This window comes from Mustela erminea, chromosome 18 (genome assembly GCF_009829155.1).
Source record: "Mustela erminea isolate mMusErm1 chromosome 18, mMusErm1.Pri, whole genome shotgun sequence".
NCBI lineage: Eukaryota > Metazoa > Chordata > Mammalia > Carnivora > Mustelidae > Mustela > Mustela erminea.
The window spans coordinates 48,380,450-48,402,229 of record NC_045631.1 but is presented as its reverse complement, the minus strand read 5'-3'; the positions used below and the strand labels follow the sequence as shown (position 1 = coordinate 48,402,229).

The 21,780-nt window shown below is 49.2% G+C and overlaps 1 protein-coding gene across 3 annotated transcripts in view; it reads left to right on the top strand.

The window, feature by feature from the left end:
- PITPNC1 (phosphatidylinositol transfer protein cytoplasmic 1) overlaps positions 1-21,780 on the top strand; it is a 257,099-nt gene that overhangs the window by 119,352 nt on the left and 115,967 nt on the right. For all 3 annotated transcript variants that reach the window (XM_032320018.1, XM_032320019.1, XM_032320021.1), the window contains exon 2: positions 10,901-11,049. In XM_032320018.1, coding sequence (XP_032175909.1) covers positions 10,901-11,049 — 149 coding nt within the window. The remainder of the gene's footprint in view (positions 1-10,900; positions 11,050-21,780) is intronic.

Here is a 21,780-nt window from a genome sequence, read left to right as displayed (position 1 = left end):
TCCCAGACCAGAACAGACAAGGTTCTCCAGAACCAAGACTGTCCTCAAAACCACTGTCTAGAGAAATCTCACATTCTTCCGTGAAGGCCAACTGCCCCCTGTAGCCTTGAGTTGAGTTCTAGCCTTTCCTGTCTTTGCTCTCTCGGTGGCTCTTCCTGGCACACCATAAAGGCTAATTCGTTCAGCTTCTTATTTATAAGTACACAGGGATGACACCTGCTCTAGCTGATGCTTATAACGTAGCTGATCTCTGCCGCATCTTATCAGTTGGGCTGTTCAGTATTGGCATCAAATGAATTGTTGGGGTAGAATACCTCCTCCCCACCAGCCCTCCACCCTGGGGGGAGCCAGTGTTGGAAGGAGCAGATCAAATGTGCACTCTGACTTCTTCACTGTGTTGTCTCACCTTCCTGTGCTGGGGCAGGTAAATGACACCGGGTGTCCTGGAAACGATTTGCAGAGTTGTGACAGCCAGGGGACAGCTAAGCTTGCACCAGCATGAAGCCTATCCTGAGTGCTACACTGCTCTATTTTTTCTTTTCAGTTCAGTCTAAAACTTAGGATGGGGGGAAGCATCGTTGGATGATGCTGTTTATATGAGTTTTTCACAAAAGGGTTTTTTTTTTTTTTTGAATTAAATGTCCATAACCCAGCTCCTTCTTAAATCTTTTTTTATCAGCTCTTTCATTCCTGTACCCGGGCAAAATGACACGGGTATTACGTAAACAAGACACCTCAGAGGGCTGCTTATAAAAATCCAGGAGAAAAGATAAATATGTGATGATACAGTGATATCTTGAAAATATGAGCTTCAGGTTTGTATCTTCTTTGTGGGATCGGATATTGGTTTTCGTGGTTTATTGACCTGGCAGGGAGAGATCTGACGAAACACCCGAGAACCTTACACCTTTTTTTTTTTTTTTGAAACCTCCTTGTCTGCATGGAGAAATCTGGACATCGAATCAGAGAGCCAGAAAGGCTAAGGGGTTAGCAGTCGTGTCCTTGCAGAACCCAAATCAGATCCAGCCCTTGGAAGTAAAAACACACATTGCCTTCCCCAAAGAAATGGGACTTGGTCTTCCCACAGCGCTGCAGAACACCGGGCTGACAAGCAAATGGAGGGGCGAGGTCGTGAAATGTGATGGTCAAGTTCCGTAAGGAGCTGGTGTTCTTGTTGTTTTGTGTTGAGGATGGTGGAATCAGCGGTCAGCGTGCATTTGTATTCAGTTAATCATTCTTTCCCTTCTGCTAGGGTCTTTGCAAGGGGACATAGTCAAAGCCACGTTACTGGGCACCTGGGTGGTTGGTTAAGCAACTGCCTTCATCCCAGGTCATAAGCCCAGGTTCATGGGATGGTGGAATCGAGAGCTGGAGGGCTTGAGTCCTGCATCAGGCTCCTTTCTCAGTGGGGAGTCTGCTTCTCCCTCTCTGTCTGTGCCCTGCCCCCCTTGTGCACCCTCTCAAGTAAATAAATAAAATCTTCAAAAAAAAAAAAAAAGTTACTTGGGAACAGCAGCACTGGGAATGTTCCAGAACGCTGATACTAATTAAAGGCATTTCACTTTAGGGCACCACGAGCCAGACAACTAACGGGCTGGTGGCAGGAATCACGGCAGTCTTGCAACATTGTCTTAGAGGGACGTCCCCTTGTTGTTCTCCTGTAGGCTCAGCTCTACACCATCAAGTTAACTTTTAAACCAAAGATCCATTAAATGTAACTGTCCCTGTTCTTTTTTTTTTTTTTTAAACAATTTATTTATTTATTTGAGAGAGAGAGAGAAAGAGGATGTGAGAGAGAGAACTAGCATGAGACATGGGAGGGTCAGAGGGAGAAGCAGGCTCCCCACTGAGCAGGGAGCCCGATGCGGGACTTGATCCCGGAACCCTGGGATCATGAGCTGAGCTGAAGGCAGTTGCTTAACCAACTGAGCCACCCAGGCACCCAAACGTCCCTGTTTTTTAAAAAATTTTTTCATAACGGGAAAAAAAAATTTTTTTTTTTCACATGATAAAAAGAGAATCACTGATAGATGGCTAGCTTGAGGTACAACGCAGGTGAGCCACGCTCCCGGGAGGATGACCAGTTTGCAGGCTTTTTTAAGAATTGTGATGAGGGTAGGGCGCCTGGGTGGCTCAGTGGGTTAAGCCTCTGCCTTCGGCTCAGATCATGATTCCAAGGTCCTGGGATCGAGTCCCGCATCGGGCTCTCTGCTCAGCGGGGAGCCTGCTTCCCTCTCTCTCTGCCTGCCTCTCTGCCTACTTGTGATCTCTGTCTGTCAAATAAATAGATAAATAAATCTTTAAAAAAAAAAAAGAATTGTGATGAGGGTGAGGAACTGGGTAAATTGGTGATGGGGACAAAGGCATGCACCTGCCGTGGTGAGCACGCCAGGTGTCCTTAGAAGTTTTGAGTCACTATACTGTATACCTGAAACAGTACACTAGATGTTAACTCTACTGGATTTTAAATAGAAGCATAAAGAAAAATAATGGAGCTGAATCAGACGTCACATAAAATTGATCATCTTAACCATTTTTAAGGGTACAGTTCGGTGGCTTTGAGTGCATTCATGGTGTTGGACAACTGTCACCACCATCTGTCTCCAGAACATTTTCATCTTCCTGTTACACACTAACCGCTCCCCCGCTCCAGCAACCACCATTCTTTTTTCTATATCCCTGAACTTGACTACTCTAAGTACCTCATGTAAGTGGAGGTTCCCAGACATTTTTACGTTCGGGAAGTGTTAAGTCTGACGACCATCTATTCAGATTCTCACAGAAGGAAAAGTTCTTGGGCGCATGGTCCACTGTTCTTTGGTGTTTGCGTTGCACAGGTGTGTGGCAATGCCTTGTTCTGGCGTCCCTTGTGGAACTGTGGCGTTACAGGGAGATGAGCAAAACAGAGCTCAAGACCCAGGCCGCTCGTCGACCCACAGAAGGAGCAATGGCCGTGGCGGCTTGTGTACAATTTTACATTTTACAAAGCATTTTAATTTGTAAGTTGTTTCCCACTTGATTCTCACCTGTCCTGTGAGGTATTTTGTTAGTCCCATTTTAATGATCAGAAACTGTGGCTTGGATAAAATAAATTGTCTAAGGTTACAGAACTAATCAAAGGCCACATCAGGACTTTGGCTCCAGGTTTCGATTTTTAAAACCCTGGTGCTTTCCACCACAGCACGCTGGGAGCAATTATCACCTCTCCAGAGCCCTGGTAATCGCCAGTCCTCAGAAGAGGAAAGCTTCTCCAAATGCATTCCCAATTGTCAGTGCCCCACCTCGTTAGCCTGGACACACATGGAAACCCTTGCCTGACCAGCCGGCCTCCGAAGTCTTGCTGTGGCATCGTGGCCTATCAGTCCCCGTTGGCCCAGATGAGGATCTGGACCAGCACTGTCCAGCAGAAACATGGGAGGCACAAATGGAAGCCACATAGGTAATTCAGGATTTTCTAGAAGCCCCATTAAAGTAAGAAGAAACAGGTGTGGTTAATTTTCTTTTGAGATTTTATTTGTTGATTTATTTGAGTGAGAAAGAGAGAGAGCATGCGTGGGGGAGGGTCAGAGGGAGAAGCAGACTCCCCGCCAAGCAGGGAGCCTGATGTGGGACTCAGTCCCGGGACTCCAAGATCATGACCTGAGCCAAAGGCAGACTGCTTAACCAACTCAGACACTCAAGCTCCCTGAAGTTAATTTTTTTAAAAAGATTTTATTTATTTATTTGACAGAAACAGAGATCACAAGTAGGCAGAGAGGCAGTCAGAGGAGGAAGTAGGCTCCCTGCTGAGCAGAGAGTCCGATTTGGGGCTCGATCCCAGGACCTCGAGATCATGACCTGAGCCGAAGGCAGAGGCTTTAACCCACTGAGCCACCGAGGTGCCCCTGAAGTTAATTTTTAAAAAGATTTTATTTATTCATTTGAGAGTGAGAGAGCACAAGCAGGGGAAGGGGCAGAGGGAGAGGCAGGCTCCCTGCCAAGCAGAACCACCTCTGATTGGGGATCTGGAGGCAGATGTTTAACTAACTGGGGCACCAGGTGAGGTTCGTTTTAAGAATAGATTTCAGTTAGCCGTTATGTCTAGAATACTATGCTTTCAATATGTAATAAACATATGGAATATGTATAAAAACGTGTTTTGTTGTGGTTGTTACTAAGCCTTCAAAATCCAGTGTGCATTTTACACCTAGGGCAATCCCAAGTCAGGTCCTAAATTTTCATTGGAGGCATCTGATCTGAGTTTACCCCTTGATGAGAATTTCTAGCTGAAAAGGTAGATTCACATACCCAAGATGTTTCAACTCCTGTGTAAAAGTTTTCTAAGCAGCCGCATCAAGTGTCAGTTTTAAAATTTAAATTCATTAAAATGAAAGAAAATTTAAAGTTTCAGCCCCTCCACAGCACAGGCCATGTTTCAGATGTCCACTAGCCATGTGGCTACCACGCCAGACAGCACAGGTCTCGGCGAACGGCTAAGGCTGGCCCAGACCGGAGTAAGCACCAGGTACCTAGAACAGGAGGCAGCAGACTTTCCCTGTGAAGAAGGGTCAGCTAGTAAACGTTTTTAACTTTTCAGGCCATATAGTCTACACACTTTAAAAAACAACCATCAACCCATGTAGCTGGCCAGCCACTGGACCAGAACATTTGTCCTGGTGCCTTGGCTGGGCTGTGGGTTACGGAAAACAGCCCGCTCTAGCCCCTAGCATTCTGAGAGGAGGTTGTTAAAGGCTAGACTCGTTGTATCTCCTTCCCTGTGTGTAGTTACAATGTAGGCCCCACTTGGAATGAAGACGGCAATGCACCTGAAGATAAAACGTTTCGGGCTCTCTTTGCAGTGTGCATTTTGCGCATCGTGAGGCCATTGTTCAGGTGGGCTTTGAGGCCCATCCGCGTACTGAGAGTGGGGAAAGCTGGAAGAGCTTTGACAAAAGCGTGACTAGTGGCGTGAATAATGTGGCAAACTTCCAAGAACGCCAAATTGTGTCACCTCCTGCTTGTTCCTCCATCCACAAAGCCGGAGAGAGACGGGCAGGAATCACGCCCATTTCACAGATGGAAAAATACATGGTGCTTTGTTTAAGTCAGAGGGCCAGATGTCGCTCCGTGATTACCAGGTGTGGCATCCATCCGTTTTGAAGGCAAAAGCAAAAGTAGATGTACATTTTAATTCCTGGGACAGGGCTGTGGATGTCCTGAGTCCTGTCTTTAGGGAATAGCGCCATCCAGAGTTGGTAACATTTATTACAGCCCTTACCTCCACTTTTGACACCTGATGTTTAGAAATGGTTTTGGGACCAATGGAGACAGAGAAAGGGGACAGGAAGGGAGGACACAGGGATTGATTGGAGGGAAGATGACATCCCCCTCCCCCCAACCTTGGTTCTTTAGGATGGGGAAATATGAGAGTCGGACCTCACAGAGATCTCTGAGGCTCAACACTTGGGAAGGGGCAGTGAAGTGGAAACCAGTCATAGCTTGGGGTTCTGTTGAGCCTAAAACTTTGGGTCCAATACTTGTGGCAAGTTTTTGGTGACACTCGATCAATCATCTGTATACTCAGGAGTTATGGCTTAGAGCCACCTTCTCTAAAACAAGGTTGGAGGGCGCCTGGGTGGCTCAGTGGGTTAAAGCCTGCCTTCGGCTCAGGTCGTGGTCTCAGGGTCCTGGAATTGAGCCCTGCATCAAGCTCTCTGCTTGGCGGGGATCCTGCTCCCCGCGCCCCCTGCCTGCCTCTCTGACTACTGTGATCTCTGTCAAGTAAATAAATAAAATCTTTAAAAAAAATAATAAAATCAAGGTTTGAGGTTGAACTGTTTTTTTTTTTTCTTTTTTAAGATTACTGATTGATTTGAGAGAGAGAGCAGGAGTGGGGGGGTGGAGTGGAGGGCCAGAGGGAGAGAGAGAATCTCAAACGGACTGCCCGCTGAGCGTGGTGCCCAGTTGCAGGGCTTGGACCTCATGACTCCGAGATCACCACCTGAGCTGGAATCAAGAGTCGGATGCTTAACCGTCGGAGCCCCCCAGGTGCCCGTCAGGTTGAACTGTACTGAGTAACTCGATTGCGTCCGGTCATAGAGTTTGCAGTCATTATCGACTGATGAAAACGCTCGGCTTCCCCGGGCACATTTATGCGACTGTGCCTTCCTTCCAGTTTTGCGGCTCTGTGAAACATGCAGCCCTGTGTGCAAGTGGGAAGGACCTGAACCCCCATGATGTTTTTTGACTGCGGAGATCATTATTCGGGGTAGCTGTTCTGATGACGGCTCACGCGGGGCTCAGCCTTGCAGCACGGAGCTGTCGCTGATCGTGATTGCCTCTAGTGATGATTACCTAAACTCTGGAATTATAACAATTGATTTTACAAAGTTAGAGCATAATTGCTCCCTTCGTCCACGTGTGGGCACAGTTTAAACAACTTCGGTCTTTCACACGCTCTCAGGCTCAGGTTGTTCAGCTTCTGAAATAGCCAAGTTCAGAGGCAGTGGCTCCCAGCTATCCCCTTTTTCAAAATCATGGTGAGGCCTAGACTTGTGAAAGCCATTCACCTGTCAGAGAAATAAGGGCCGAACTTGGGTAGAGAGGAAACAGGACGGAGCCCATGATGTTCAAATCCCAGCTCTGCCATGTGGCCTGGAGAAAGTCACTCCCGTATGAGAGACTCAAGTCTCCCGGTCACCAGATTGTTATCCAGTCTCTGGCTTCAAAGTCTTTCCTTTTTTTTTTTTTTTTAAAGATTTTATTTATTTATCTGAGAGAGAGAGAGTTTGTGCACGAGTAGGGCGAGCGGCAGAGGAAGAAACAGACTTCCCGCTGAGCAGGGAGCCTGACACGGGACTCGATCCCAGGACCCTGGGACCGTGACCTGTGCCAAAGGCAGATGCTGAACTCACTGAGCCCCCCAAGCGCCCCTCTGGCTTCAAAGTCTAAAGAGCCCTGTGGAACCTTTGGATTCAGCAGCCTTCCTTTGCCGTATGAGTTTGCTTGGAGACAGTGATGAGGAATGTGGTATTTTCACTAAACGAGAGATAGAGCTTTGCAAAAAAAAACCTGAGAATTCAAGAGGAAAGAAAAGGCGGGCGCCCTAAAGATGGAACATTTTGGCTTAGTAGTTGCTGATGACTGTCTTTGCTGCCTTAGCCCCGGTGGCTTTTCGGCATCTAGCGTGTGTGCCAGCCAGAACCCCAATGTCCCGCTCCCTCCCAAGAGTCTGCACGTAAAAGTGCTGGGTTGGCCCGGGATCCAATATTTGGAGGAGTCTCCCTGGTGATTTGGAGATAGATGGTTCAAGGACTATCTCTGTCCTGCCCTCCACCCTGTCACCGAGAAACTGCTTACTGCATGTGTCTGTTGTGAGTTAATTTGTGGTTTAAAAGCAAGACCCAAACCTCTGCTTCTGGATGGCCCCGCTCCCGGCAGAGCAGGCCTGATGTGCTGGGGAGGGAAAGAAGTGACGGCTGCTGAGCCCTTGACCGTCACCGTGTCTGGCCTTGAGTGTCCTGCCACCCCCACTCATGTCACCTGCGTTACCGCATCCAGTGTCTGTCGGTCGCCCCCAGACTGACGTGATCTCAGTGAGCTAAGGCTGGCGTCTGCCCGGCACTGGCTCATTCGGGAGCCACTGGAATGATCAATGAGGCTGAGCGGCCGGGCCCTTCCCTGGCCGCTGGTGAATCAGCTGCCGGCCGCCTCGGCCCCATCCCTTCTCTACAGAGCAGGAAGCACCTGAGCCAGAGCTGACGCGCGTCTGGCTAATGGCCCTTCTGGGTCGTGTGTTGTCCTTGATGCCCTACGTCTTTCATACGTGAGTGGGCTGCAGCTCCGAAAGACGGTGCGGCGGTGGGGGGTCTCTCCCTTCTGCCGGCCCCTGCCCCCCGCCCCCAAAGCCCTTGATGGTCTTTGGTTTTAGGCGGATCTGCGTCAGAAGTAGAGTCAACACTTTAAAAAAAAAAAAATTGAGCTGAAAAATCACATCCCGTAAAATTCATCATGTTGAGGTCAGGTCGGTGGCACCTGGTACGTTCCCAGTGTTGTACAACTACTGCTCTGTCCAGAACCAGAACACTTTGATCCCTTCCAGAGGAAACCCTGTGCCCGTTGTATTGGTTGGCTAAGGCCACCATGACAGCACACCGCAGGCTGAGTGATTGAACCACCCGAATTTGATAGCTTCATGGTTGTGGATGCTGGAAGGCTGGGATCAGGATGCCAAGAGGGCAGGGTTGGTTCCTTCTGAAGGCCGCAAGGGACAGAGCTAGTCCATCAGTCCTTGGCTTAGAGATGATGTCTTCTCCCTGCGTCTCATCGTGCTGTCTTCCTTCCGTCTGTCTCTGTGTCCAACTTGCCCTGTGGGTAAGGACACCAGTCCTGGGGCGCCTGGGTGGCTCAGTGGGGTAAGCCTCTACCTTCAGCAAAAGTCATGATCTCAGGGCCCTGGGATCGAGTCCCGCATCGGGCTCTCTGCTCAGCAGGGAGCCTGCTTCCCCCCGCCTCCCTTTCCCTGCCTCTCTGCCTACTTGTGATCTCTATCAAATAAATAAGTAAAATCTTAAAAAAAAAAAAAAAAAGGACACCAGTCCTATTGATTAGTGCCCTCCCTAATGACTTCATTTTAACTTGATGACCTTTGTAAAGACTCCATCTCCAAACAAGGTCACCCTTTGAGGTCCTGGGACTTCGACGTAGGATTCTGGGGAAACATAGTTCAAGCCATGATACCCATTAAGCTGTATCAGTATGGGTACTTCATTCCTTTTGATGGCTAAATAATATTCCATGGTAGGCAAACCCTTGTTTTTTGAACACCAAGTACAAAGCAGCTGTCAGTGTGGTCGCCAGCCCCTGGGCAGCTGGGGCACCCTTCCTGTGAGAGGCTCGTGTGCCCGTCTGTGTAAGGGGGAGTGTGACGTCACAGGTATATCTCCAGAATCCCCAATCTGTAAACTTTTTCTTACTGTCTTCCTTCTTTATTATTATTATTATTATTATTATTAGGAGACAGTGTGAGTGAGGGAGAGGCAGAGGGCGAGGGAGAATCTCAAGCAGGCTCCATGCTTGGTGCAGATCCCAACGTGGGGCTCGATTTCAGGACCCCGGGATCATCCCCTGAGCCAAAACCAAGAGTCAGTCACTTAACCGCCCGAGCCGCCCACGTGGCCCGCCGTCTTCCTTCCTGAAAGGAGTCCTAGTTAGTTTTTCTAGGCAGACGTAGGAGCCAGACTTACTCAAAGGGATGCAGCTCAAGCTTCTGATTGAAAATAAATTCAAAGATAGATTTTTATGTTTGCTTTCTCTCCCTTTCTTGCTCTTATCCTCAGCACTCCCTCTTCCCCAGAGTGTGCGCAGCAAGTACGCACATAGGCACACATGTACACACTCACGTTAGAGGCATTTTAAAGTGCAGATCATTCTGGAAACGGGTGTGGGACAGGCGGCACTGCCCGGGGAGAAGACCCAGCCTGCTGCTCTCCGTTATGTTGGTTATGTCATGGTTACTGGGCCTGGGCCCTAGGGCTGCCCCCAGACCGGAGGCCCTCAGATTTTCTTTACAGTTCCCACCTTGCACCCGCCTCCCAATGAAACAGGGCCCTTTGGAGGTGTGTGTCCTCTCAGTCTTAGGGCTCTCTGCGCTGTCGATGTGTCCATTTCACTGCCCCCTCTCTCACCCTCTTTCTCTCTCTCAAAAATAAAATAAAATAACATAAAATCGATTTCTGTCTCTGATGCACAGACAGGAGACCTACATCCCAGCTGGCCTGGGCTCTCTGGGGAACAACCCAGAACAGCCCACCATTATTTTGTTGCAGATTCAGGCCGCTTATCCCCTTCCCAGGAGCCTTGACGATGTGATGCAGTGTGTGCGTGTTCCTTCACACCGAACCTTCGGGAAGGACCACAGCTGGGGGGGCGTCATCGTGCCTCCTGACTCTGAGCAGACATCCCTCTTGCAAAAGTCATTTTACTCCCTCTGTCCTCTCTTGTGCCTCTCTCTTTTCTCCAACCAGTTAGTTTTGCCGCCTTGAGAGTTCACTGGGGGAAGGCACGCCTGTGGGCCCTGGGGTTTTCAGAGAGGCAGGAGGGGGAGTAGAACAGCGTAAAAACGCAGACAAGACAGAGAGTGTGCGCGGTCTCTGTTGCTCCCTGTTACCATTTTCCTGTAAGTACATGTGGCTTCTGGGACCTCGAGCTGGAAGGCTCTACACTGTGGGCGGAATTGGACAAAAAGGAGTTAAAGATGCCTTAGGCTTCCGTCATTGTGGATCAGTCTGTGAAAAGGGGTTCCATTCATGGTGGGCCCTGGCCAGCTGGAGTCTGTTAAAGCTTCCAGGGGATTCTCACGTCCAGCCACCCTTGAGAACGGCTGTTCTAGGGGACAGAGAACTTGAGGACACTTGGAGAGTCGGAGAGGGGTGCCGGAAGAGTTAGGTGACTTCTAGTCCCCATGTGCCCACCCATGTAGTTAATGAGGCAGAAATGGGGTAGAAATAACATATCCTGGCCTGTTTGTTGCCACGCAAAATAGGGTGTTTGCACCATTTAACCCCGTAGGGCCAGAGTGGAATTGGGGGGGGGGGTGGCTCCAGGGCTGCATTCTGCCTGCTGCTGCCTGTGGGTTGGGGGGCTGCCAGCCCTGAGTCCGTCAGCCACCCCGGCAGGCATCACCCAGGAGGTGGAAACTGTTCACGGGAACACGCCGTATCTCCTCTCGACTCACAACTGATTTTCCTCCTGGCTCCGCAGGGAAAATAACACCAGGCCCGTGTGTCTGCCTTCTTTCACTGGCAGCAAGTGCCGACTGTCGTTGCTTGCCAAACCATTGATGAGGGCGGGGGGGGGGGGGGGCTGTTTCCGAAGGAGGCCGTGGGGCTGACTGACCTCTCTGTCCCTGTGTGTTTTGTAGTACAAAATCGGACAGCTGTACATGATCAGCAAGCACAGCCATGAACAGAGCGACCGCGGAGAAGGGGTGGAGGTCGTCCAGAATGAACCCTTTGAGGATCCTCACCATGGCAACGGGCAGTTCACCGAGAAGCGGGTGTATCTCAACAGGTGAGTCACGGCAGCTGGCCATCCGCCTCTGGGCTGTCCGACCTCACGGGAGCCTCCCGGCCCACCCCTGCGGCTGCGGTGGAGGCCGTGTCTGGGACAAAAAGGTGACTTGGAAGTCAGTACAGCTGCCTCTCTCCATCCACAAGTCTAGCTGCTTCTAAAACCAGGACTCCCGCCTTCTGCAATATCGTCTTCAATGGCGTTTGCAGTAGGCGGACCTTTCCTCTTACCTTTCCTACCCCTTGGATGACATGTGAAGATGAAATCTGGTCTTAAGGAATACAGCTCTTTGTCTTCTCCTTCTGGCTCAGTGTTCACAGTGGGAAAGGGATGGCTTCGCCGGTTGGTTGTAGAAAAGCGACAACGATGGCGGTGTGCCATCGGGGTCTTAACTTGGTAGCCGATCCCCTGACCGCCGAACGCGCACTCGGGTGTTCACAACGGGAACCGACACCATGCGGGGCCACCCGGGACCAAAGTGATAGGCAGTGCTCAAGGGGACCCAGCCTTCCCAAAGTAGAGGTTGTCATTGCTCCTTTGGAAGGGTAAGGAACCCAGGGACGTAAACCCAGCACTCGTCAGGACCGCCGTTGGCTTTGCAAAGTATATCCTTTACTCTCTTGCTGTTTTCTTGTCATTAACGGCAGAGTTGGTTACTGGAGTGTGTCTGACCTTCTCGCCACCCTCTACCCCCTTCCAGCCCATCTTCTTCGGTTCCTCTGTCCTAGGTCAGGACATTGGTGTAGTCGCATGAAATACATTCTGTTGAAATGAACTGTCTGCCCCAGTGAGCTAGTGTGTGACTGGTTCTGTCTCTGCCGTCATCTCTGTGAATACTTTTTACCCTCACCCATGGCTTCTCCTCTTGGCCCATACGTGATCTTTTTAGAACACATTTCCGACATAATAACTGGGCAGTGTGTCCGTTTACTCACTGATACTCGTGGCTGTTTATCCATTCTCTGTGCCTCGACCATGAGACATTTCTGAGAGGAGCTGTACTGGGATTCTGGCGTGGGCATGAGGCCTTCACCAGCCAGCAGGCTGAACTGGACTATTCCTTCTTTTTTTTCTTTAAGATTTTCTTTATTTTTTTTATTTGACACAGAAAGAGAGAGAGAGCGATCACAAGTAGGCAGAGCAGCACACAGAGAGAGAGGGGGAGGGGAAGCAGGCTTCCTGCTGAGCAGAGAGCCCGATGCGGGGCTTGATCCCAGGACCCTGAGATCATGACCTGAGCCGAAGGCAGAGGCTCAACCCACTGAGCCACCCAGGCGCCCCTGGACTATTCCTTCTTGATGGGAGCATTTGGGTCTTGTCACTGGGTGTATGGAAATCTCTCAGGCAGATATCCTGACGGTGAAGGCCTTGGGCTAATTACACCAACTTGTTTTAATCTACCCAGGGATGCAATATCAGGGAATTCCTGAGTCACGATGAAATGCAAATGAGATTGATCTTGTTCATCTATTAGGAGCTGTGAATTCCCAGGATTTGGAACCAGTTCAGCCTCCAGCCAGCTGCTGATTTGCCAGAGTAGCTGAGCCCTGGGACTGGCCTGAGGATGACTTCCTTGCAGAGAGACCCGTTTCTCAAGATGCTGCTTTGGCATCCTTAGCGTGGAGGGTGAAAATACTGAACCGGAATCACCTCCTTAGAGCAAACAGTAGTGAGGGTGATGTGAGAAAATAGAGACCTACGGGAAATTCCATTTTTTGGGTGGATGATTGCCTTTTCCCAAATTGTTGCTGAGGGAATGTTCTGTATGTACCAGATTTTTAAAAAAAAATTTTTTTTTTAGAAAATTTTGTATCTTTTATTTTTATCCTGAAACAGAGCAAGAAGTGTCCAGCTGTCTCTGTCATGTCTGTTTTCTCTATCAAAATATATGATGTTTATTTTAAAGGAGAATAATAAACATTGGTAAGAGGGAAATTTGTTATAAATAGACTATCTGGACTTCCAGTAATAGAAACGAAAAAGATTAATGTGGACCCTCCCCCCCCTACCTCCTATGACAAACACAGGATGAAATATAACAATATAAAGTTGAGCTCCAAACAAAGAAAGGGAAATCCTTAGGTACAAGAAGTAAAGAGGAAACACAAACCAGAATGGAAAGCAGATGAGCTCAGGCTCAGGAAGCTGGGATATGTCAGGGCTGACATGTAGGGGGATGTCATGGCCCCAGAGGGACAGGAAGTGTGGCTTTGGGCCCCTATGAAAGTGGGGCGCGGGGAGCTGAGAGGCGTGCACCAAAATCCTTCTTGACAATGGAGTACCGAGAGAGGATGCCACTCAGAGGCACGTGTTGACAGAACTCCTGAAGGTTGTACTTGAAGTAAAAGGAAACTGAACCCAAGAAGGAGGGAAGGCACAAGAGGTAGTGAGAAACAAGGAAGTGGGGGGGGGCATGTGGGTGGCTCTGTGCATTAAGCATCTTGAACTTGGTTGGGATAGAGCCTTGTCAGCAGGGAGCCTGCTTCTCCCTCTCCCGCTGCCCCTCCCCTCCACTCCTGCTCTCTTCCTTTCTCAAATAAAGAAAATCTTTTTTTAAAAAAACTGACAAACATGGGCAACTATAAATGAGCATAAGATGTTTTAAAAATACTAATAATGGGGGCGCCTGGGTGGCTCAGTGGGTTAAGCCGCTGCCTTCGGCTCGGGTCATGATCTCAGGGTCCTGGGATCGAGCCCCGCATCGGGCTCTCTGCTCAGCAGGGAGCCTGCTTCCCTTCCTCTCTCTCTGCCTGCCTCTCTGCCTGCTTGTGATCTCTGTCTGTCAAATAAATAAATAAAGTCTCTAAAAAGAAATACTAATAATGGGCAAGTGGGGGTATATTCGTAGAATTTTGCTTGTTTATTTGTTTATTTAAAGATTTTATTTATTTGAGAGAGAGAGCGTGAAAGAGCACAAGCAGGGGGAGGGCCAGAGGGAGAAGCAGGCTCTCTGCTGAGCAAGAAGCCAGACGTCGGGCTCCATCCCGGGACCCTGAGATCATGACTTGAGCTGAAGGCAGATGCTTAACTCACTGAGCCACCCAGGTGCCCCTATTTGTAGAATTTAAATAATGGACAATAATTCACCTGTACATGTGTTTGTGCGCTCTCTCTTTTAAAAACGAAATAAAAGGGCGCCTGGGTGGCTCAGTGGGTTTAAGCCTCTGCCTTCAGCTTAGGTCAAGATCTCAGGGTCCTGGGATCGAGCCCCGCATCGGGCTCTATGCTTGGCAGGGAGCCTGCTTCCTGCCCTCCCCCCCCGCACCCGCCTGCCTCTCCCCTACTTGTGAGCTCTTTGTCAAATAAATAAATAAAATCTTAAAAGAAAAAAATAAGAAAAAATTTAAAAAGATAGAATTTGAGGATATAATCCTAAAATTCCCAATTATTATAGCTTTATAAAAAGCCTTGATAATCTGGAAGGGCTTTTTCCAAAAAATTTTTAAAATTTAACTTTATTTATTTATTTGACAGAGAGAAACAACAAGAGAGGGAACATAAGCAGGGGAGTGGGAGAGGGAGACGCATGCTCCCCTGTAGAGCAGGGAGCCTGATTCAGGGCTCGATCCCAGGACCCTGGGATCATGACCTGAGCTGAAGGTGGACGCTTAACAGCTGAGCCACCCAGGCACCCCTCCAAAATTGTTAATACAAATTTTAAGATTTGAAAGCCACCAAGTGATATGAAGAATGACTGAAGAAACCAAAGACATTTAACCTAGGAAAGCTGGACCCAGGGTGTGTAATGGTGTGGGCAAGTGGGAAAAGAATTAGATCTGCATATTCTGAGACCCCAAAAGGAGCATTTGGACCAAGACCCAGGGATGAGAATGCCGGGAGAAAGAGCTAGGCTCAGCTGAAGGAAGAAATGTACGTGAGCCATGTGCGAACATAGTGGGGTGCCTTACAGTCAATGACATGAGTGGAGACGCCCACTTACTGTCTGTCCTTGAGCAGATCCAAACCGCAAATAGTGGTTAAACTGGGCATCCTTTTAGTTCCTTTTCAACCCTAATTGTCTATACTCAAAGGAAGTTGAGGACATTATCACGACTTACCTCCAGCATACAGAAATGAATGCCCAATGAGGCCCAGGAGAAAAGTACCTTCTGTTCCCTTTGCACAAGTCTGAACCATCATTTTCTAATTAAAAAGGCTCTTGGAATATTTGGAAGAGTATGGCACATATCTTAGAACCAGGGAGATTATGGCTTCGTACGAGAAAAGGAAAAAAATGTTTACGTGACATACTATAAAATAATAAGGCAGATTTCCATAATCATAAAAGAAAACCAAATCCATTCCTTTGATAACTCATAAACTGGAGCCACTTTGCATCTGTCACGTCCTGCGTGCACAGGGCTTGGGACTCCCATGTTGGCAAGGCTGCTTCGTCATTGAAATTCATGAAATGGGTATTTATTGAACCTTACATTGTATAACAAATTGTTCTTGTATTAGGGGGACTCCCTTAATAAATAAGACATGGTCCTTGTCTTCTGATCAGAGTAGGGTCTGGGCTGACTGGTTCTAGCATTTGTGAATCCATCTGTCCACCTCATGTGTGGTGTCAGGGAAGAAAAGCCTTCCCTCAGCCCACTTAGGTTCTGTCAGTGGGGCCTGCAAAATTAAACTGAAGCCGACTGATGAACGGGAGAAAAGACCAAGTTTGTTTCATCAACGTACATGGGAGCACCCAGAAATACGAGACTCAAATAGGCAAATAGAATTTAGGGCTTATATACCATTCTAATAGGGGCGGGGGAGAAAAGGCACTTCTGGAAAAACAAATGGCTTTTATGAAAAATAAACAAGAGCTTTAGGAGCATGGAGAGGAGACAGTGTCTGTTTAGGCAATTTCTTGGTGCTTCCTTCCCATCTCCAGTGAGAGGAGTCAGTCTTCTTTGGTTGTGAAACTCCTGGGGAGGGCATTTATGACTGTTGAATTCTTTCAGGAAGCTCTGCTTTTATGCAGATAAGCAGAGTTCAGTAGAATCATCTTCCTGTAACTGTTGATTCTCAAATGTCTTCAGCTCCAGGGAATCCTTCTGCCCCTGTGCGTGGCATCTTGTCTACCCCTTTACTGGCCACCAGGAGGTAGGTTCTGAGAGTTGAACTGTCACTAGCTAAGTTCTCCTAGTGCCCATGTACTAATTTACGCCAAGAAATGTCATTGTCCTGTGAACCTGAATTCATGAGCTGGCAAAAAGTGAGCGGAATTTCTTCCTCACATCAATCTATTTGGGAAGCCAAATCACATTTAGAGATTGGTTTATCACTCTACTACCCAAAGCATCTGTTAGAGACTGGAGTAGGCAGAGCCTACTCTCTGTGTAGGCAGAGTCTTCTCTCTGAGTCTGACTTGAGCAGAAAGGACATTTCTTGGAAGGGTGTGAGTGGCCTACAGAATTATGTGCAGGCTGGAGAAGGGGTAGCCATCAGGGCAGCTCCGATGGGCCAAGGGCAGCAAACAGACCACTTCAACCCTCCACCGTCACCACAGCTGCCATGGATCGGTCCTGATTGTCCCTTTTTTTCCTTTCTACCACTTATTCCAAAATCCCAACCATAAAGCATTCCACTGATGGCTCCAGTCCAGGCTCCAGCTTCCCATGAGCAGGGAGAGGGACTTCCAGACTATTTTCCAAAGCGGCTGCATTTTGCATTCCCTCCAGCAGTGTGTGAAGATTCCAGTCTCTCCACATGCTCCCTGACCCTTGCTATTGTCTTGTCTTTTTGATTCTAGCCATCCTCGTGGGTGTGAAGTGGCATCTCGTTTTCGGTTGGCGTTTCCCTCTTGACTAATGAGTGTGGAGCACTCTTGCGCGCGTTGGCCGTTCCTGTGTCGTCTTTGGAGACATGTCTACTGGGATCTTTGCCCATTTTTGAAGTGGGCATCATGCCTTTCTAAAACACCACTCATCCTTTTGTTGCCTCTCCCTCATGTCCCAGGGCCCGTGGGGATGCTCCGTGCTCGGGGCCTTCCTTTGGCATCTGAGACGCAGCTGGGTGCACAGGACATCTTGGCGGCTGCCTGATACGCTTGGAACGTCCCATCAGTTCTAAGACGTTCATGCATTTGGTCGTTGTCTTTGGGCCCTTGATCCAGCTCAGTTAACCAAATAACTGGTATTTCTTGGCTTGTCTTCAAAAATCCCAATTCCAACTGGCATCCAGGGAAAGGAGGCAAGGTACTGATCCATCTCTGGGATGGCGATTCTAAATAAAACCTGTCGCCCAGAATCGCGGGAGGATGGGCTGCTTTTGTCCCCTGGCGTTTTCTCTTCATCCTCCGCATCTCTCCCGATGCCTTCCCAGGAAGCCTGTGCAGGGGGGAGGGAAGCAGGGGTGAGGGTGGAGGGGCATTGGAGAAAAGATGGAGCCTATTTTTAGGCTTGTTTTTCAGTCATGAAGTGTCATGTTCTTCCCCACCACGGCTGCTGGATTAATTAGGCTCTGCTGGCAGCTGCCACTCAGGGAGGGTTGCCAACTTCTAACGGTGATTCCGCCTAATGCCGGAATCGATTTCCGTGAAAAAGACAACATTTCTCCTGTCACATGGCTCCTGCCTTCCAGGACCACCTCTCCTGGCCTCTGGGTCCCTGGGCAGGAGGGAGTCCAGATTCTCTAAGCTCCGCATGGGGGTTTGGCTGGACAAGCCAAGCCCCCGGCTGTTTGCTCTACCTCCCAGCTCATCGGCCCAGCTCTGTGCCTGCATTTGGGTCCTTCTCTCACGTTTCCTCTTTCTCTTCTCCCAGATCTGCCAAGCAAGTTAATCTCATTTCTTAGATCTTGCCCAGAGTAAAGAGCTCAGTGCCCAGAGCTTGTGTGGCATCAGGAGAGCCCACTACCCAGGCCACAGGTCGCAGAGAAATTGTCAAAGATTCTGACCTCGAGAGCTTATTCCCTGGGTCTTTTGAAAGGATCTTACAGTCACTACTGAATATCCAGAGCTGGCTATTGTTCGTTCAGGAAATACCAATTGTTGCCTGCTGTGTGCCAGGCACCGTTGTAGGTGCCGGGCATGCAGCAGTGCGCAGGACAGAGATCCCCATCCTGGGAGAGCTTACCTTATAGGTGGGAGGGACCATGCACAGTAGCCGTAATGTATACGAATATCAAATAGGTTAGAATATCTAGTCTTCCAAGGGCGCCTGGGTGGCTCAGTCGGTTAAGTGTCCAACTCTTGATTTCCGCTCAAGTCATGATCTCAGGGTTGTGAGATCCGGTCCCGTGTCTGGCTCCTTGCTGGGCGGGGAGTTTGCAGCCTCCTTAGTCCTCTTTCTCCCTTTTTCCTCTACCCCCCCCTCCCTTTCTCCCCTGTCCCCCCTCATGTGTGCTTTCTCTCTCTTTAAAAAAAAAAAAAGGAATATTTAGTCTTAGATATTCCGTGTGAATATGTATTTAATATGTAAATATTGAATATAATATTAAATACATGAAATGGATTAATTTACAGTATTTTATGTATTGGAGGAGTAGAGCATGTAAGGGACTTCTTCCCAGCGTACCGTTCAGTCTGTGCTATTCTGTTCTGTCCCCCTCTCAATCCTTAAGAACATGCCAGAAGTTCTTCTGCTGCCAGGATCCCTCCTTTCTGCTCCCTCATTCACCTTCTCCCATGGGGACTCGCAGGGACAGAATGTACGCCTCTCGGCTGGATCTTACAGAGCCCAGAGCATCCAGTCAGGCACGAGCCACCTTGGTCCCGCCTTACTCCTGACCAACGCTGTTGACATATGTGGCCTCCCCCCTCCCTGGTGCTTCCCAGCATGTGAGCCGTGTTACCATCATGCTGTCCAAGCAGAGCCTTCCAAGAACCAACCCGGAGGAGGCCCTCCTTTCCTGGAAGCCAAACGCAGACCGCTCTTCTAAGTAGGGGGAGTAGGGTGGGGTCCAAGTTCAAGGAACTCCCCGCAGGCGAAGACCCAGGGGTCCTGCTTCTCATAGGTGATGCCTCTAGTCTGGAAATTCTGCCATGTAAGAAATGACATCAAGAGTTGAACTAGAAGAGCAGCCAGAAAAGCCATTAAGAATAGTAAGCAAATAAATCACAGCCACTGGAGAAGAAAAGTAAAAACCTCACAGGTCACTGGGTAGATACAATTGATTATCATCAAATAATCGTCAAATGCCAGGTGTGAAACCAAAGGTCAGAATATCCCCCATGGACCCGTGGAAAATGAGGTCTACTAAGAGGTAGCTTAGTCCTTTTTTAAAAGTCACGTTAAGTGAACTGACAGTATTTGAACAAAATCACAGCACAGACGGCGGCAGCTTTCAGGGACCCCGCGGAGGAGAAAAGCCCGAGTGACGGGGGGCTCGGAGGGGCTGTCTTTCTGCTGGGAATGTTTTAAGTCCAAAAGATAATTGATTATAGTGCTGCATATCCTGCATGAGTTGGCGGATAGAATAGCTAAGATCAAGATGCTAGTGGAGACCATCATAATTCTGATTCCTGTTGAGAAAATGAAATTAGACTCCATTTAGACCACATTTGGCCTAATGATGTTCAGTACTTCCCAGGGCCAAAAAATATTCCCAAATGAGCATAAATTGCAGAGAGAGTTTAGATATCAGGGCGAATCTGGTGATAATCTGGATAGTAAAGTGCCAGAAGCTTCTAATGGAGGGATGGTTTAGGTTTCCGTTCCGGACGCTCTTTAGGGAGTCAGTAAACACTCTTAACCTGAGACCAGTTCAGATTCTGCCTGATGGGGCCTCCTCACCCAGGCCGGTTGTAATTGAGGGAGGCCTAGGGGACACGTGAGGAGGTTGCCGTGACTATATCCACCTACGTCCGGGGCCGGGTTTCCCAGTCTTGGCACTGTTAGTATTTGGAACCAGATAATTCTTTGCTGCGGGGGGGGCTTTCCTGAGCATTGTAGGATCTTGAACAGCCTCTCCCCAATGGATGCCAGCAGCTTCCCTGCCCCTCTTCCACGACCTCATAGTGTGACAAACAAAAGTATTTCCAGACTTGCCCGTGTCCTCTCCTGGGGGCAGAACTCGGCCTCTGCCCCATTGAGAACCACTGCTCTAGGTTGACCAGCATGTGGGTTTGCCCAGGACTGAGGAATTTTTTTAACACATGGAAGGACTTTTCAGTGCTGCAGGTAGGACAGTCCCAAGGAGACAGGGACGAGGTGGTCACCTGGCTGTGTCATTGACGTGTTCTCTGTCGTACTGAAGTTTCCAAAGTGAAAAACCTGACATTTTGAAACCTCTGTCTCCGGGGGTATTGACAAAAGCTTTTGGGAAACTGTATCATTCCGCATCAGCACGTTTTCCAATTCTGTAGCCTTCGGAGTTCTGTCCGCCTTTTTCCTCGGTGTCTGTAAAGCCTGAGCAGCGGTGACGAAGGCCATTGGGAGGTCTGGTCCCGGGCAGTGGACCAAGAGGACGTGATTCACACGGGGCCGCCATTCTGGAAGAGAGACTCTTGTCTGACACCTGGTAGTGAGTTTGAGTGACAGACTTCTCCTCAGAACTGTAGGCTGTGTGACAGTATACATCACGAAAGTGACAGCAATAGTGGGGACTCATTTAATTCCATTTTCCTTTGCAGCCCTGATAAATCGTTGCCACAGGGAAAAATAAATTTTACTTCCTCAGACAAAAACGATTTGAATAATGGTGTGCTCTAGGCAGAGTGGGGCCTGAGAGAAAGTCTGTTCATGGGCTTAAATCGTGTCCTGGAACTTGTTGCCGACGCCTCCTGCTCCTGGCCTGGTGGATGGCTTATCCTGGGAGGGTCCCCTTCCCAGACACCCCCAGAAGAGTCACATAAAATGGTTATCAGCCATCTTGACCGAATGGTGTGGGTTTTTTAGGGCGTCTCTTTGGAAAAGGTAATTGATTGTGGGGCTGCATATCCTGCAAGGACTTGGGGGATTAGCCACGCAGAAGATTCTGGAGACGAGGGTCCTGACCGTGGACAAGCAGGAATAAAGTCTCAACATGAACGGAAAATTGCCACTGTTTCTCAAACTCCTTCCAGAAAATGCTTGTTGCCTAGGAATGTGGTTCTTCTGGGAGGCTTTTTAAGTGATAGAGGGAGTGGTTTCTTGAGGGAGGGGGCCTGGGCCCCCAGAGCTCTATGCAGGAGGAGCCTACTACATCTGCGGAGGGGTGCAGTGGAGGTGGGACCCATCCCCCAGTGTGGACCGTGGGGGATGGGTCCTGATGCCTGTAGGGAGACATCCCACTTAATCTAAGCTAAGAGATGCAGAGCTTTCTTTGGGGGGAGATGCTGCAGTTCTGGTTCAGTCCACTAACAGCACAAGGGGCCCACTTGCCTGTGAGCTGAAGCCACGTCTTCCTACACTTCCCACTGCCCAACATCGCCCTGGGCTGGGGGGGCAGAAAGAAGGGAGCCCAGGAGAAGATGCTGTCATGCCCGTTTCCCGCAAGCAAGCCCCACGCGATCTTCCCACTCCAGATGTCAACCCTGGTTGCTGTCCAGCTCCAGCGACCGAAAGAATAAAAGGGAAAAGCGATAAAAACCCCTTTCAGGAAACAGCCCCTTCCTTTCGAGCCATGGGAGCACCAGGTAAACGAGCAGTTCCCGCCACCGAGGTGATTTTCCAGGGGTGAGATGTTCTGCCTTAGGGCCACGAAGATTGTTCTGTGGGTCATAAACCTGCTCCCTGCTCCAGCCGCCCAGCCCGCCCGAGAGCCATGGCCTCGTCTGACACTCACCCTGCTTCCCGGGCGCTTCGAGTCCCCATT